This window comes from Mirounga angustirostris, unplaced genomic scaffold (genome assembly GCF_029215605.1).
Source record: "Mirounga angustirostris isolate CCGP_5_RB_7025 unplaced genomic scaffold, mMirAng1.0.hap1 SCAF_5, whole genome shotgun sequence".
Lineage (NCBI taxonomy): Eukaryota > Metazoa > Chordata > Mammalia > Carnivora > Phocidae > Mirounga > Mirounga angustirostris.
In genome coordinates this window covers 84,523,077-84,540,268 of record NW_026991713.1, presented here as the reverse complement: position 1 = coordinate 84,540,268, position 17,192 = coordinate 84,523,077, and the positions used below count along the sequence as shown (strand labels likewise).

Genomic DNA, 17,192 nt, shown 5'->3' with positions numbered 1-17,192 from the left:
TAATATCTCTGGGCTTCTGTATCATCTGTAAATCATTGTGTATACTTTGTTAAATACATTAATTATCTTCTTATAAGAAATCATCATTCTTCCAAATCATTTGATTTTATGGTTTTTTTCCTTTTGGAATATCAGTAAATTTTACAGAAATATAAAATTGCAGAATCAGTGGATAATTAGAATAAGTATTGGAAAAAAAGTTTTTTCTTTCTTTCTGAAATTTTTACTAAACACCCTCAAACTGTATTACTAAGCTTTAAAGAAGTATATGAACTCAGTGAACTTAATTTTTTTACATGGAGAACTTCCTTCTTTTTTAGACTACATAGATATGCATGTTTTCACTAGCATTTGGAATTTCTTTTACTTTCTATATATGACATTAAATTGTTATAACTTAGAATATTAACTTAAATATAACTTAGAAATACAAGAAAAAAGAACAATATGGAGAAAATAAAAAGTAACAAATTAATATTATTTTTTCAAAATAATTGCAGTGTTTCTATGCAATAATAGAAAAAGCAGAAATTTCTTAATGACATAGATATGTGTCTATTTAAATGCTGACAAATGAATTTGGGGATTGAAAATTATATTTTGCTTCCTTTAATCTTCCATCCCCCACTTCATATAAATAGCTTTTGATTTCTCTCTCTCTCTCTCTCTTTTTTTTTTTTTTTTAGTGTGCTTTTTTATGTACCTTACCCTCATAGTTTAAACTACTACTGAATGTTCATGGAATTAAGCCATTGGAGTCATTTGGCTTTAGCTTCCTCATTAGATTCTTCAATGTCCCTGGCTTCAGTCTTTGCATATAAACACATTTGTTATTCTTAATCACTTCCTTTTATCAATCCCTTACTAGAGCATACTGCTTAATCTTTGAAAATCCACATTTGTATTTTACAAAAATGGAAAATTCAGACTTCTGCTGTGTGTGACACACCATTAACAGCACAAAGACACTCTGTATCTGCTATGTTAGTATTTACTGATGTGTTAATGTAATAATGACCCATCTGCTTCTGCTGTCTGTGAGGTACTTTCTATCTATAGGGATGGAAATTAATGACAGTCTCTCTGAGATGCCTGATGTCAGAGCTGGGAAAGGTGTGAAGCATATATAAGAGCTGGATTACTCATTGGCAAGTGGGGGACCAATACTCTAGTGGATGCAAGCTTGCGATTGTTCATGAAGCTTTCTTACCATTAGAGACATTCTCTGATTTTGCTGACACTGAAACATTAAAAGGTAAAGAGTTTCCTGTTTATGGGAAAATATTATTTGTTTAGGGAAGAGCAGATTTGGGATTAAACATATAGCTTATTTCAAAGAAAGGCTAAAGGGATAAAATGGTATAATAACAACTTTCCAGACTGTTTAGAGAAGGAAATTGGGAAAGTGAAAATTTTAAAATATTTGAAAATTGTTTGAGCAGTATCAAGGGACTATATCAATAAAATTACTATCTTTGGAGATGATGTTTAAAAAGAGATTTTTTTACAGTAGGTTCTAGTCTCAAATTCCATCAATCGGAGCTATAAAAAATTTCTTGATTTCAATGCTGAATTATTCTTTTCAGAAAATTTGAGAAGCAATGTGCCTCCTGAAGCTGCCGGTAGTTCTCATTGTAATCTCAGTTGCATTAAACCATATGAAAGCTACTCCTATTAAAAGGTTAGTATCTTAAAAATCTTGTTTTCTTTTGTAAAATGTGGGAAAATTAGAATTAAAAACTGCTGTATAATTAACAGCCCTTATGCCAATAGATGGATCTTTTTTTTTTTTTAAGATTTTATTTATTTATTTGAGACAGAGAGAATGAGATACAGAGAGCATGAGAGGGAGGAGGGTCAGAGGGAGAAGCAGACTCCCCGCTGAGCAGGGAGCCCAATGCGGGACTTGATCCCGAGACTCCAGGATCATGACCTGAGCCGAAGGCAGTCGCTTAACCAACTGAGCCACCCAGGCGCCCCTAGATGGATCTTTCTGACAGAATTTCTGACAGACAGGAATGGATATAGTTCCAGTTTTGTCAAGAAATATGCTCTTGGAACCTAGAGGGGCAAAACCAGAATACAAAGCAGGAAAAGCCAAAGGGTAGTAATTTCCACTATATTAACCTGATTCTCAAATAAACTAGAGAAACTTAAAACATATATTCTATATCAGGTGGGATTTTATTGTATATTTATATACATTGTCTTAGGAGGGCTCTGGCAATATCCAAAACTATTACATCTCCTTCTGGAAATTGAAATACACAGAAATAATCAGGGAGCAAATTAAAATTTTTAAGAACTAGTTTAAAAGCCATTTGCTCCTAGGGGATTCTTTCTATATTGTTAACTGTTCTATTAATGAAATAGAATTATTAAAAAATATGTTCTTCATGAAATTACTTCTGAGCTGATCTAAATGTAATTTAATACTTCTTAAAAATGTTTTCAATAGGTAGCATGTGCATCAGAATTTCCTAAGAAGGCTTATTTCAAAACGTGTCATGTCATTTAAGTGAATTTTTTAAGGAAGTCTAAAAACTTGTCAGGCGAAAATGTTAGCAGTAATTACAACTTTCAAGGGGAAAGAACTGTAATTCTCCATTTATTTAAAAGATTCTCAAGTCCAAATTCATCATATGTCGTAAACAATATAATTGAGGATTTGTTTGTGCCTAAATCAGTTTGACTCCTTATAGTCTTGTAGGACTGAACTTACACGCTGTTTAAGACTGAGTAGTATTAAGGTTACTTTTGAAAAGAGTTTGCTTTGGGGCGCCTGGGTGGCTCAGTCATTAAGTGTCTGCCTTTGGCTCAGGTCATGATCCCAGGGTCCTGGGATCGAGCCCCTCATCGGGCTCCCTGCTCAGTGGGAAGCCTGCTTCTCCCTCTCCCACTCCCCTGCTTGTGTTCCTGCTCTCGCTATCTCTCTCTGTCAAATAAATAAAATAATTAAAAAAAAAAAAAACAAGAAAAGAAAAGAGTTTGCTTCAGGTCACATTAAAACTTTTCTTGTAGAATTATTAGTGTCTTGTCTATTTTCCTTTGAGGTGTTTTTTTGTTGAGGTGGAAGTCTGTGGTGATATGTAAAGGGTTCTACAGCACCCACGTGTAATAAATAACAGGAATCCTCAGATTTCTTTTGTCCTTTCAGGCTTATTGAATTTACAGGATGTTCTTCTCAGAATTAACTCTAATTTTCAATTGGATTTTTGTGGGTAAAAATAAGTGAAACTGACATGAGGTTTCTGATAAACCAGCAGAATAATAGAATAACAGGAAAATAGCAGTATTACCTAGTATTTCTGTCTATATCTTGCTTTTTTTTTCTTTCATTAGATATAGACATTTGATAAGCACATTTATCCAGTATGTCTTTATGGATATGAGTTTATTATGAGGTGAACTTCACTCATAAATAAAATAGTATATAACATTATTTATTTTCAAGTTATTTTCATGTTAGTCTCACAATCTCTTAATTTGAATCTTTATTAGAAATAACTTCCAAAGCATTCTTCAGATTACTCTTTAATGAATTTCCAGAAACCAGTACGTCTGATCATTTTTTTTAAAGGGGGAGAATTTATCATCCTGAGCTGTTCAACCATGGAATATTCTATACATCTCATAAAAAGCTGTGAAAGCTTATGTAGAAAATGACTCAAATCTCACACACTTTTAAAAGACAAAGCTGATATAGATTTATCAATGTCATTTTTCTTATAAAATTTAATCACCTCGTTTGAGATCTTTTTTAACTTCTATGTCTGTATGAGATGAGATTAAGAGGCAACAAAATGACTTTACAAACCATCCCCAAAAATATTTTATACTCTTGACTGAGGCAAAAGGATTACACACCTGCCCACCAACTTTTAAACCCTCAGTAAATTTCTGCCCAGCAGATAATCAGAGGTTAACCAATAGTATAATTACTTCCACAAATGAATATTGAGAACTGGAGCAGGGATACAGTTTAAAACTGTTTTTAAAAATCTTTGAGGGGCACCCGGGTGGCACAGTCAGTTCTTCCGCTCAGGTCGTGGTCTCAGAGTCATGAGATCAAGCCCCTCAACAGGCTTGGTCCTCAGCACAGAGTCTGCTTGAGATTCTCTCTTCCTCTCCCTCTGCCTCTCTCGCTCTTGCTCTCTCTCTGTCTAAAATAAATCTTTAAAAGCCCTTGAAACTGAGATGTTTTTAAAGAGAGATAATATAAGAGTGATTCTTCAGTCTATAGTCATCACTGTTTAAACTCTTAAAGTTAGGAATTTGTGCATGTGTGTAGGTGGTCAATGGATTTGAACTAGCGTCTGTCACTAGATGCTAGGCAGGGCTTGTCTGCCCAAGTAGTTAAAGAGAAAGAAAAAATGCCTGAAAGTAGGGGTGTGATGCCTTTTACTAACCATTTCAGCCATCTTTTTCTATCTTAATGATAGTTTGGGAAAGAATCTTGTACATACTGACGTTATATTTACAAGAAAAGTCTTATTTGGGAAAGCAGTTTCATAATAATGAAACAAATCAACATAGAAGCTCTTAATATTTCTTATAAGTGGAATGATGGCTCTTCTAGCTAACTCAAATAAGATATCATTTTAGTTGGAATAATTTTAAGTATTGTTACAGACCTTGAGAACAATTATCAAAGTACTACTCAGACATTTAACACATAGATTAGTTCACACTCTGCTCCAGGCATTTGCAAAATATATCTTGGGACAGATATCACTTCGAACCTTCCCAATTTGGCCCATTATTTCCTTTATTGCTTTAAACTTATTATTTTGAAGTGTTTGGGTCAAATTCTAATTTCTGCTTTTTTCAAGAAAAGCTTATTCTCTTTTAGAATTAAATGATTTATGAATTATTGGTTTAATTCTTAAAAAGCATTAAGTCATGCTTTGGAAATGTACATTGGCCATGCTTACTACACATGCAAAGAGAAATAATTAAATAAATAATATGACTAATATTGACATATTAGACCAGGTAATTAGGTCCCAAAGTGGGTTTCCTTTGCCTGAATAATAGGTTTGTCAGCATACACTTCTATCCAACAATACCAAGTTTACCTGATGCCATAAGAATTTTCTATATTTGGAAGAATATATGAGTGTAAAAACCCTAAAGATTTACATGAGATTTAAAAACACTTACTCTTAGGCTATCCCTATAGAGAGATATAGACAATGAAGTATTCCCCATACAAAGCAAACACATTGAGATCAAATCTATTGCATTTTGCCCCAAATTATGTATAACAACTTGCTTCTGAACATAGCTTCATATCTATATCTCTTTCCCAATTTACACTTATCCTAAGTTTTACTAATATTTCGATTTCCATGGAGCTGAAAGCTAAAACATTTCCCTAGTTTTCCTAATCATCTGCAAAAAAGGGAAGCATGTTAGTATTCTGTATCCATTTCTTTTCTTTTTTTTTTTTTAAAGATTTTATTTATTTGAGAGAGAGAGAGAGAGCATGAGGGGGGGGAGGGTCAGAGGGAGAAGCAGACTCCCTGCCGAGCAGGGAGCCCGATGTGGGACTCAATCCCGGGACTCCAGGATCATGACCTGAGCCGAAGGCAGTCGCTTAACCGACTGAGCCACCCAGGCGCCCCTGTATCCATTTCTAATACCATTTTGAGAGCACACTGGAACAAAGGGTGGCACAAAAATATAGAGTTGACATAAATTCTGAAATATAGAATTTATATATATATATATATAGCTTATATAGAGAGAGAAACAAGAGTTAGCATTCAAACGAATTACTTAAACATAGTGGTAATTTCTGACTTACCTGGAATATTATTATGCAATTGTTCCAGATTGCTGAAAGAATGCGGTGAATAGTAATACTATTAACATAAAAGTCTTTGGGTTTTAACATTCAACATAGTCCTATCATTCAAATTGTTAAAAAGAACCAAACGGGCAGAAGAAAGATAGTAATGCTCATGTATTTATGCTAAGAGTAATAGAACTCCCAATCTACAACAGTGAAAGTGCGTGAACCAGTGATAAATTTGATTCCCCTTGAGCATTAGTAGTACCTGGCGTTTCTCTCTTAACACCCCTGATTTAATGATCTCAGGGAACTTAACAAAAATATCTTATACTGCTTAATTTTCATTGGAAAGTTGTGGGAAATAAATATATATATATTTAATTCCACATATTCCAGATTACATATAAATTTTATATTCTAAATCCTCTTTATATATTGGGAACTAGATTTATCAAGATTTAGAAGAATAGAAGAAGATTTCAAAGAATGTAAGACAAAGACACGCTTTTTTATTATTATTACTATCTGGAATAAATGCTGAAGTTTCCAAGGATCATAATGAGAAATTCAACATTGACTATAATGGATGTTTTGTTATATGATGTCCCAGACAAAAATTGCTTCTGCTGCATCTTCAAGGTGTCAAAAAATCTTGGTCATCCAGACGTTTCCAAACCAAAACGTTGAGTTACTTACTTGAAATGTTTCCTTTAGTTTTCAATATAGGATATCTGTTGTCCTATAGAAGTATGGGTTAGCCTGGTGATGGGTATTAAAGAGGGCAGGTATTGAATGGAGCGCTGGGTGTTACACGCAAACAATGAATCATGGAACGCTATATCAAAAACTAATGATGTAAGGTATGGTGATTAACATAACATAATAAAAATTTAAAAAAAAAAAAGGAGTATCCAATCCTGAGTTTAAGGCTCTAACTTCCCTATTTGTTCCATGTCACCAGTCACCAGATGGAAAAGCGGAAATGCAACACTGCCACATGTGCAACTCAACGCTTGGCAAATTTCTTAGTTCGTTCCAGCAACAATCTTGGTGCCATTCTCTCGCCTACCAATGTGGGATCCGATACATATGGCAAGAGGAGCACAGCTGAGATTTTAAAGAGGGGACCATTGAATTACTTACCCCTTTAGAGGTCAATGTATCTCTACAGTTCTTATTGTTTCATGTATAAATATCCTAGTGACTTCCCGTGTAATTTAACATTAGCATGAATATGAGTTTTTATGTCCCATGTTTATTGCCAGTACATATAAATTGTCATGGTAAGAATTGTCTTAAATTTAATGCTAATTAAGATCCCATAATAAAAAAGTCAATGTCTTTAAAATGAAGGGTTCTTGCTATCAATTTTTATTTTAAAAACATATTAAAAAGTCATTCTTTTGCCTGTATCTTTATGACCTGAGTTTGAGAACAAAGGAGAAAATGCTGGGCGCCTGGGTGGCTCAATTATTAAGCGTCTGCCTTCGGCTCAGGTCATGATCCCAGGGTCCTGGGATCAAGCCCCACCTCGGGCTCCCTGCTCGGCGGGAAGCCTGCTTCTCCCTCTCCCGCTCCCCCTGTTTGTGTTCCCTCTCTCGCGGTGTCTCTCTGTCAAATAAATAAATAAAATCTTTAAAAAAAAAAAAGAGAAAATGGTATTTGGAAACTTAGTAAATTGTAAATAGCTGAGAGTAAAGTTAAGAACATTAAAAAACAGCAATTATAAGGACCCTGTTAAACAATTCCTTTTTTTAAATTTTATTATGTAATGTTAATCACCATACATTACATCATTAGTTTTTGATGTAGTGTTCCATGATTCATTGTTTGTGTATAACACCCAGTGCTCCATTCAGTATGTGCCCTCTTTAATACCCATCACCAGGCTAACCCATCCCCCCACCCCCCTCACCTCTAGAAGCTTCAGTTTGTTTCTCAGAGTCCATAGTCTCTCATGGTTCGTCTCCCCCTCTGATTTCCCCCCCTTCATTTTTCCCTTCCTGCTACCTTCTTTTTTTTTCCTTTAACATATAATGTATTATTTATTTCCGAGGTACAGGTCTATGATTCATCAGTCCCACACAATTCACAGTGCTCACCATAGCACATACCCTCCCCAATGTCTATCACCCAGCCACCCCATCCCTCCCACGCCCCACCACTCCAGCAACCCTCAGTTTCTTTCCTGAGATTAAGAATTCCTCATATCAGTGAGATCATATGATACTTGTCTTTCTCTGATTGACTTATTTCGCTCAGCATAATACCCTCCAGTTCCATCCACGTCGTTGCAAATGGCCAGATCTCATTCCTTTTGATGGCTGCATAATACTCCTTTGTGTATATATACCACATCTTCTTTATCCATTCATCTGTCAATGGACATCTTGGCTCTTTCCATAGTTTGGCTATTGTGGACATTGCTGCTATAAACATCGGGGTGCATGTACCCCTTCAGATCCCTACATTTGTATCTTTGGGGTAAATACCCAGTAGTGCAATTGCTGGGTTGTATGGCAGCTCTATTTTCAACTTTTTGAGGAACCTCCATACTGTTTTCCAGAGTGGCTGCACCAGCTTGCATTCCCACCAACACTGTAGGAGGGTTCCCCTTTCTCTGCATCCCCGCCAACATCTGTCATTTCCTGACTTGTTAATTTTAGCCATTCTGACTGGTGTGAGGTGGTATCTCATTGAGGTTTTGATTTGGATTTCCCTGATGCCGAGCGATGCTGAGCACTTTTTCATGTGTCTTTGGCCATTTGGATGTCTTCTTTGGAAAAATGTCTGTTCATGTCTTCTGCCCATTTCTTGATTGGATCATTTGTTCGTTGGTTGTTGAGTTTGGTAAGTTCTTTATAGATTTTGGATACTAGCCCTTTATCTGATATGTCATTTGCAAATATCTTCTCCCATTCTGTCGGTTGTCTTTTGGTTTTGTTGATTGTTTCTTTTGCTGTGCAAAAGCTTTTTATCCTAATGAAGTTCCAATAGTTCATTTTTGCCCTTGCTTCCCTTGCCTTTGGTGATGTTTCTAGGAAGAAGTTCCTGAGGCTGAGGTCAAAGAGGTTGCTGCCTGTGTTCTCCTTTAGGATTTTGATGGACTCCTGTCTCACATTTAGGTCTTTCATCCATCTTGAGTTATTTTTGTGTGTGGTTTAAGGAAATGGTCCAGTTTCATTCTCCTGCATGTGGCTGTCCAATTTTCCCAACACCATTTGTTGAAGAGACTGTCTTTTTTCCATTAGACATTCTTTCTTGCTTTGTCAAAGATTAGTTGACCCTACAGTTGAGAGTCCATTTCTGGGCTCTCTATTCTGTTCCATTGATCTATGTGTCTGTTTTTGTGCCAGTACCATACTGTCTTGATGATGACAGCTTTGTAATAGAGCTGGAAGTCCGGAATTGTGATGCCACTAGCTTTGCTTTTCTTTTTCAACATTCCTCTGGTTATTTGGGGTCTTTTTTGGTTCCATACAAATTTTAGGATTATTTGTTTCATTTCCTTGAAAAAAGTGGATGGTATTTTGATAGGGATTGCATTAAATGTGTAGGTTGCTCTAGGTAACATTGACATCTTCACAATATTTGTTCTTCCAATCCATGAGCATGGAACATTTTTCCACTTCTTTGTGTCTTCCTCAATTTCTTTCATGAGTATTTTATAGTTTTCTGAGTACAGATTCTTTGCCTCTTTGGTTAGATTTATGCCTAGGTATCTTATGGTTTTGGGTGCAATTGTAAATGGGATCGATGAAATAGAAACCAAAAGAACAGTAGAACAGATCAACGAAACTAGGAGCTGGTTCTCTCAAAGAATTAATAAGATGGATAAACCCCTGGCCAGACTTATCAAAAAGAAAAGAGAAATGACCCAAATAAATAAAATCATGAATGAAAGAGGAGAGATCACAACCAACACCAAAGAAATACAAACAATTATAAGAACATATTATGAGCAACTGTATGCCAGCAAATCAGATAATCTGGAAGAAATCGATGCATTCCTAGAGATGTATAAACTACCAAAACTGAACCAGGAAGAAATAAAAAACCTGAATAGACCTATAACCACTAAGGAAATTGAAGCATTCATCAAAAATCTCCCAACAAACAAGAGCTGAGGGACAGATGGCTTCCCAGGGGAATTCTACCAAACATTTAAAGAAGAATTAATACCTATTCTTCTGAAACTGTTCCAAAAAATAGAAATGGAAGGTAAACTTCCAAACTTGTTTTATGAGGCCACCATTACCTTGATCCCCAAACCAAAGACCCCATCAAAAAGAATTACAGACCAATATCCTTGATGAATATGGATGCAAAAATTCTCACCAAAATACTAGCCAATGGGATCCAACAGTACATTAAAAGCATTAATCACCACGACCAAGTGGGATTTATCCCTGGGCTGCAAGGTTGGTTCAACATCCGCAAATCAATCAATACATTAATTAAAGAAAGAACAAGAACCATATGATCCTCTCAATAGAAGCAGAAAAAGCATTTGACAAAGTATAGCATCCTTTCTTGATCAAAACTCTTCAGAGTATAGGGATAGAGGGCACATACCTCAATATCATAAAAGCCATCTATGAAAAACCCACAGCGAATATCATTCTCAATGGGGAAAAACTGAGAGCTTTCCCCCTAAGGTCAGGAACATGGCAGGGATGTCCACTATCACCACTGCTATTCAACATAGTATTAGAAGTTCTAGCCACAGCAATCAGACAACAAAAAGAAATAAAAGGCATCCGAATTGGCAAGGAAGAAGTCAAACTCTCACTCTTTGCAGATGATATGATACTTTATGTGGAAAACCTAAAAGACTCCACCCTAAAACCGCTAGAACTCATACAGGAATTCAGTAAAGTGGCAGGACATAAAATCAATGCACAGAAATCAGTGGCATACCTATACACCAACAACAAGACAGAAGAAAGAGAAAGCAATTCCTTTTTGCATTAGATTTCTGAAATGAGATAAAATGCTATTTAAAAAAATTAATTTTTGCTCTTGACTCAGTCAAAATATTTTTTGAAATTATATTCTTTTTTGTACTAGAGGTTATTTAAAAAGTAAAAGCAATTTGTGTTTATGAGGGTTCCATTGTGTGTTATCATTGATGAGCTTTTATTAAACATATATGTCCTTTATTCTGTTCAAATGGCTTTCAGCAAATTTCAGTCATATTTTGATGCAGGGTATTGCAAAAGCAACTTGTGTTCCTATTAATCATGTATGTCCTCAATTAAAAGACCATAGACTTCTGGAAACTATATGTTGTATGGTAACTGATTTTGTTTGTTAAACTAATTGGACATTTCTGGCAGAGGTTACATGTGTATGATACACTTTTCTTGAAGGAAGCTGTTGAATTGGACATGAAATATAATGTTTCCCTCTAAGTCTGATTCTTACAGGGGTATCTGCTGTCCCCTGACCATGAGTTAGTTACTTTTGGAAGTAGCATTAACTCAGATAAGCTGCTATTGTGTTGTATTATGCCATTTCTAGAGGCGCTAAAGTTGTATTAAAAAAAAAAAACAGGGCGCCTGGGTGGCTCAGTTGGTTAAGCGACTGCCTTCGGGTCAGGTCATGATCCTGGAGTCCTGGGATCGAGTCCCGCATCGGGCTCCCTGCTCAGCGGGGAGTCTGCTTCTCCATCTGACCCTCCCCCCCTCTCATGTGCTCTCTCTCTCTCAAATAAATAAATAAAATCTTTAAAAAAAAAAACAGAAAAAAGAAGTATCTCAATCTTAGTGGGAATCTGACTCATTGACTTGATTTATACATTATGAAGTGTGCCCTAGATTACCATATTATAGTTGTGTGTGTGTATGAGTGTATCGAAACAGGATATGATATTTATAATGATTTTATGTCATAAGTTGCATGCTGAAATAAATAAATGAATATATAAATTCCTATTTGTGATAACCAGTTGTCAGTCCTTCTTTCAAAGTGGATTTGAGCTCAACATTTTAAACTGAGTGTGATTAAGTTACAATTTCTTAAACTTACTTATTTAAATTTTTCCTATAATAGTCTACTTTAAATAAAATTCCATTACATATCACCTCTATATCAACTTCTCAATCTATTTTTCAAGAGTTATAAAAATTTTAATGAGTGCATATGGCATTCAAGGACAGTGTATTTTGTAGCAAACAATTATCAGGAATAAGACAAGAAGTATGTGTAGTTATAGTAACCTAACAACCTCTGGTGCTAAGGAGTGAAATGTAGTTAGGGTGGCTATGTAACTTAGTCCAGCTGGGAGATTTTGAAGAAAAGAGGTTATTATATTGATATGAGAGATATTAACAGTAGATGTTCTAAAACTTAGTCATTAAATTTATTATCAAAGTGAAACATTTGAACAAATTCAGTATCATTTTCTTAGTTGGTAGGCCAGGAGGAATCTAAATATATAAAAGTTGGGAATGCCTTATTGCATGAGGCTTACCAAATACTTTCCCTGTTTTTTTATAATTACCTTGTGAAAATAATGAGTAAAACTCAACTGATGTAATTGGAAATGTCAACAGTGTTTTGGTGGCTACATTTGTCCCAACCTTTCTCTTTGTGTCTATGATACCTGAAATCATAGGTACTCTCAAATAATCTAGAAGTGAGTTAAGCCTCCAAATACTAATATGCATGCCACAAATTATATTTCACTAAACAACTAAAAGTACAAATGATTCCTCTATCTTCCATGTTGCAATACAGAGTCAGACATAAAATTTATTTAGTAACGCTACATTTAAAACTTCTGGAAATTCTCTTGAGCATTTTGAGAGAACATTATGCAGTGAACCTCTCACTTCTCTGAAGCCTGAATATCATTAGCAATATTATGCAGAATATCTTTTGATCAAAGTCGAAGAGCCTGTGAGTCCAAAGCTCCTTTGAGTACAAAACAAGTTTTTCATATAAATTAGAAAGTACTCTTTTTCTACCAACTATTTTCCTTTTCACATACACACTATCCAAAGCTATGGAAAGATTCATCTTCCACTCAGTGCATTTGTAGTAGACATTATTAGTGCTCACCAATATCCTCTCTTTCCTGAGCATATAAGAGATTATAGTCTCAGCCCTCTTGCATTCAGGTGAAGCCATGTGGCTAATTCTGGCCAGTGAAATATTAGAAGAAGTGATGTGTGTCATTTTCAGACTGATCTAGTAGGTGAAAGGCCTATATTTTTCAATCTTTCTCTTTCCTCTTCTGCAGCAGTTCCTGATGAGGAGGCCTCCATCAGGCTGGAGCCCTGAGTGACTTCAGGGCGAACGTTCCTACCAATCTGTCTTGGACATGGAGTATGATCAAGAAATAAACTTTTGTGACTTTTATCTATAACCTACCATAAGACAATAGCCAAAGTCAAACTTTCACCCTACCTAACAAAGCTGCTTCTCCTGTCAACTCCATTGAACTTAATAATATCATAATCATTCTCCCACTTAGTTCAGGCTTGACATCTTGGAATTATCACCAATTGCTCAAATCCTCACTCGACATGTTCAAGTCAGTTACCAGGTCACATATACTTGAAAGCCTCCTTGCTATTAAGGTATGTTTCTTCTTTCTTCTTCCATTGCCAATAATGTAACTCCAGACTCTTTACTATAAGCCAGGACCCTACAGCAACCTGCAGATAGTTCTCCAACCTCCAGGATTTTCTGCCATTCTGTACACCATTACCAGAATAAGGTTCCTAAAGCACATTTCTTACTGCATCAGGCTTCTACACAGAATTTTTAAAAGGCTTGTTCTTAACCTACTAAAATCCATCAAATTCTTTAGCCTGACATTCAAGTCCCACCATAAATTAACCCCAATCTTCCAGCTTTACTGCACACCATCTCACTTTATACATTTATTCCCTGACAAACTCTTTGGTTGTTTTCGCTGTTCTTCCATTATCACCTGTCCTCTTCTTTTCCAGTCTCTGTCTCTTCCCTCCCTTCCCCCCAAGCTGAACAACTGTCCCCAGTGCAGCCTTTTGAAATCTTCTAATAACAAAGTCAAGATCTTTCATCATTCCCTTCCTGAATATGATTTCTCCACCCACTGAGCTGTCATCACACTTTGAGGATATATTTTAGATTCAAAAGAAATACATAATTTGAGTATTATAGTATGACCATTTTATTTGTATTAAAAATACTATATTGTTATGTTGTTGCTGTGTTATTTGTGTGACTAACACATTTCTCTCCCACAATGCTAGGTTCCTAAGGGCAGAAACTAGGACTCAAATATTCTTCATTCCACGTATTTTCTGTTTTACAATCAAGGAGCTTAAGCCTATTTACACATTCTGGAGAAAGGTAAGCTACTTGAGCAGTTTCTGTTTTCTGTCCTTGATATTATACTGGCATAGAGCTTAACAGTTTGTCTTCTGAAAATGACTTGACATTTACCACCAGCATCTTTGGGTATGGAATGTGCTTCACATATACCAGAACATATTAATTATGGTTTTCTTGCCTTGAATTGAGTTACTAAACCCTTAGGAAATGAATTCCATCACCCAATAAGGTAAACAGAATATTACACAATTAAATATTTAAATTCCATAAAATAATTATTGAAATAAAATCCTAAATTTCCATATTAAGTGGGATTAAGTAACTTCCATTGAAAGTGGGTTTTCTGGTGGAGTGGGGCAGGAACAAATACTCATGTTTCTCAATTTATTATAGGAAAAATGCCCTTCCATTTGAAAAATGATAAAATATGCTAGCACCCTTCTCTTTCCCCTTATTATTCATTTAGACTATACATTGAATTCATAAACAAATTTCTTTTTTTTTAAAGATTTTATTTATTTATTTGACATCGAGAGAGAGAGAGAGCACAAGCAGGAGGAACGGCAGAGGGAGAGGGAGAAGCAGACTCCCCGCTGAGCAGGGAGCCCGATGTAGGGCTCGATCCCAGGACGCTGGGATCATGACCTGAGCCAAAGGCAGACGCTTAACAACTGAGCCACCCAGGTGCCCCAATAAACAAATTTCATAAACAAAATTTAAATCTTGGCCTATTGCTTAAACTTTGAAAATCATTTAATTTTTTATCACTTTTGTGAGAACGTAGCATATATTGGTCATTCTTAATCATGTGGTTCTTTAACCTACATTATTTGGAAAATATTTGTACTAGCTGAAATGTCTCTACTTTGAAACACTTATTGATAGTGCATAACAATATATTAAAGAACACAGTGAGTCATAGTCCTGTAGCATTTTCAACAGAAGAAATTAAGACACAAAGCACATTAGAAATCCATCCATGATGCTCAGACATTTCTTGATAATCTATCCTGAGAGTTAGTCAATCAGGGAGAAATGAATTAAGTATCTGTGCTAAGATTTGTCAATTTAGAAGCCAAACAGGAGCTAAAGTTTTACATATTGCAGCCAAATTTTTTTGTGTGTTTGAGGCAACATGTGAATTAGCAAAATAGCTATATCATTTGGCTTATAATTAATATCCTTAAGGATATAAATTTTTACACTTTATATTGTCTGGGATTAGGACAACTCTCAATGATTTCTTTAAAAATTAAATTATACTATGGCAGGTATTAATAATGCAGCTAATATTTTAGCTGGCTGCCATGCTCTGCTATCTAAGTACTTTCAGTTAGAATTCTATAAGAAGATCAGGTGATAATAAGAATACAAATATATGCTTTACAGATTACAAGGTGGATCACAAACTTTTTGTGGTGGGTGGGATCAGGTATTACTCTTTAGTTAAGTAATTGAATGAATCTAAAAAGGCAAATCTATTGGTAAAACTCCATAGTAGAGTTTTGGGAAAAAGCCAATATATGCTTTTGGACACCTGTAAAATGCTACTGCTTATCTGATAATTATTTAAAGGGGCTTATCATATACCTAGGAAGGAAGGCTTTATAATACAGTGTCATTTTTCAATTGCTAAAGAAATCACTGGGTAACAAGGTCCAGTGGAAAAGTCCATGGTGCTTCAAAGGTCCCTTGGTTATCTACAAATGGCGTGAAATATGCCTATGTTGGGTAAGTAATGGCTGATTCTTTAAAAATTGCTGTTGGGTGCCTGGGTGGCCCAGTCGTTAAGTGTCTGCCTTCAGCTCAGGTCATGATCCCAGGGTCCTGGGATCGAGTCCCACATGGGGCTCTCTGCTCGGCGGGAAGCCTGCTTCTCCCTCTCCCACTCCCCCTGCTTGTGTTCCCTCTCTCACTGTCTCTCTCTCTGTCAAATAAAAATAAAATAAATAAAAATAAAAAAATAAAAATTGCTATCAAATTCTTCACCTCTTCTCTTGCTTAGGAGGTATCAATAGTATCCTTGCTGATTTCAGATCTGCTATTTCTTCACAATGACGGTGTAGAAATGCTTATGAGGTGAAAAAATAAGCTACAATATAGACCAGAGATTTGAATTTTGATGTATCATTATTGATCTGAAATCTTTTGTGTAGATCTTGGAAAAGATAAAAAATACACATTCCTCTTACCATGGGGCATAGGAAGCCCTCATCTTTCTCAGAGGAGGGAACCACCATTTTGCTGCTGATCACCATGCAGCTGAAGATAGGAGATTTGCATTTGTCCCACAGTAACACCCCTTGAAATGACAGGGAGAGCTGATGAGTTTGTGTCCTCATTAGTGCCTTACAGTAGGAAAGCTATGCAATCTGGAGTCATGTAGACTTGTGTGACTATGATCAAGTTACTCTGAACCTCCCTTTCTTTATATGTGACATGAAAAGAACAATAACTAACTCAGTATTGGCTATGAAGATAAAAGAGATTGTGTCATTAACGAAAATAGCTAGGATTTTGGCTACAAATCTGTCCTGCAATAAACGCTGGTTTTCTTCCTTTCCCCAAGAAGAAGCTTCCTCTCTCCCTACAAAGCATTTCCTACAAAGGCCACCTTGCCACAGCAGAATGATATTGGGCTACACTTTGTAAGGGCGAGATACCTGCCCACTGTAGAGCTAAGGAGGGTGCTTGAAGAAGCATATAACATGTTTTGTTTTGGTTTTTGTTTTGTTTTGTTTTTAATAACAGATACTCCATCCTACATCTGAATGTCCCTGTTTATCCATCTCAGCTTGTGCTTGGTAAAATGTAATTGGTACCCATTAATTGCTAAGCACTCATTGCCTTCCCATTTAGAGCTACATTTATGGCATGCTTACTACGTTCCAGATGCTATTTTAAGTTTGTTCAGATGTATTATCAGATTTAATCCTCATAAAATCCTATGAAATAAATATTATTTCCAGTTGTAAAGTAGATAACTCCTGGAGATGTAATGTATGATATGGTGACTATAGTTAATAATACTGTATTGTATGTTTGAAAAGTGCCAGAAGAGTAGATC

At 35.7% G+C, this 17,192-nt stretch overlaps 1 protein-coding gene across 1 annotated transcript; it reads left to right on the top strand.

Moving 5' to 3' along the window:
• Window positions 1-1,601: 1,601 nt before the first annotated feature.
• On the top strand, window positions 1,602-7,363 carry IAPP (islet amyloid polypeptide). The gene is made up of 2 exons (XM_045868656.2): window positions 1,602-1,681; window positions 6,759-7,363. Exons 1-2 carry the CDS (start codon window positions 1,602-1,604, stop codon window positions 6,946-6,948), a joined length of 270 nt encoding a protein of 89 aa, XP_045724612.1. The 3' UTR covers window positions 6,949-7,363.
• The last annotated feature ends 9,829 nt before the right edge of the window (window positions 7,364-17,192 follow it).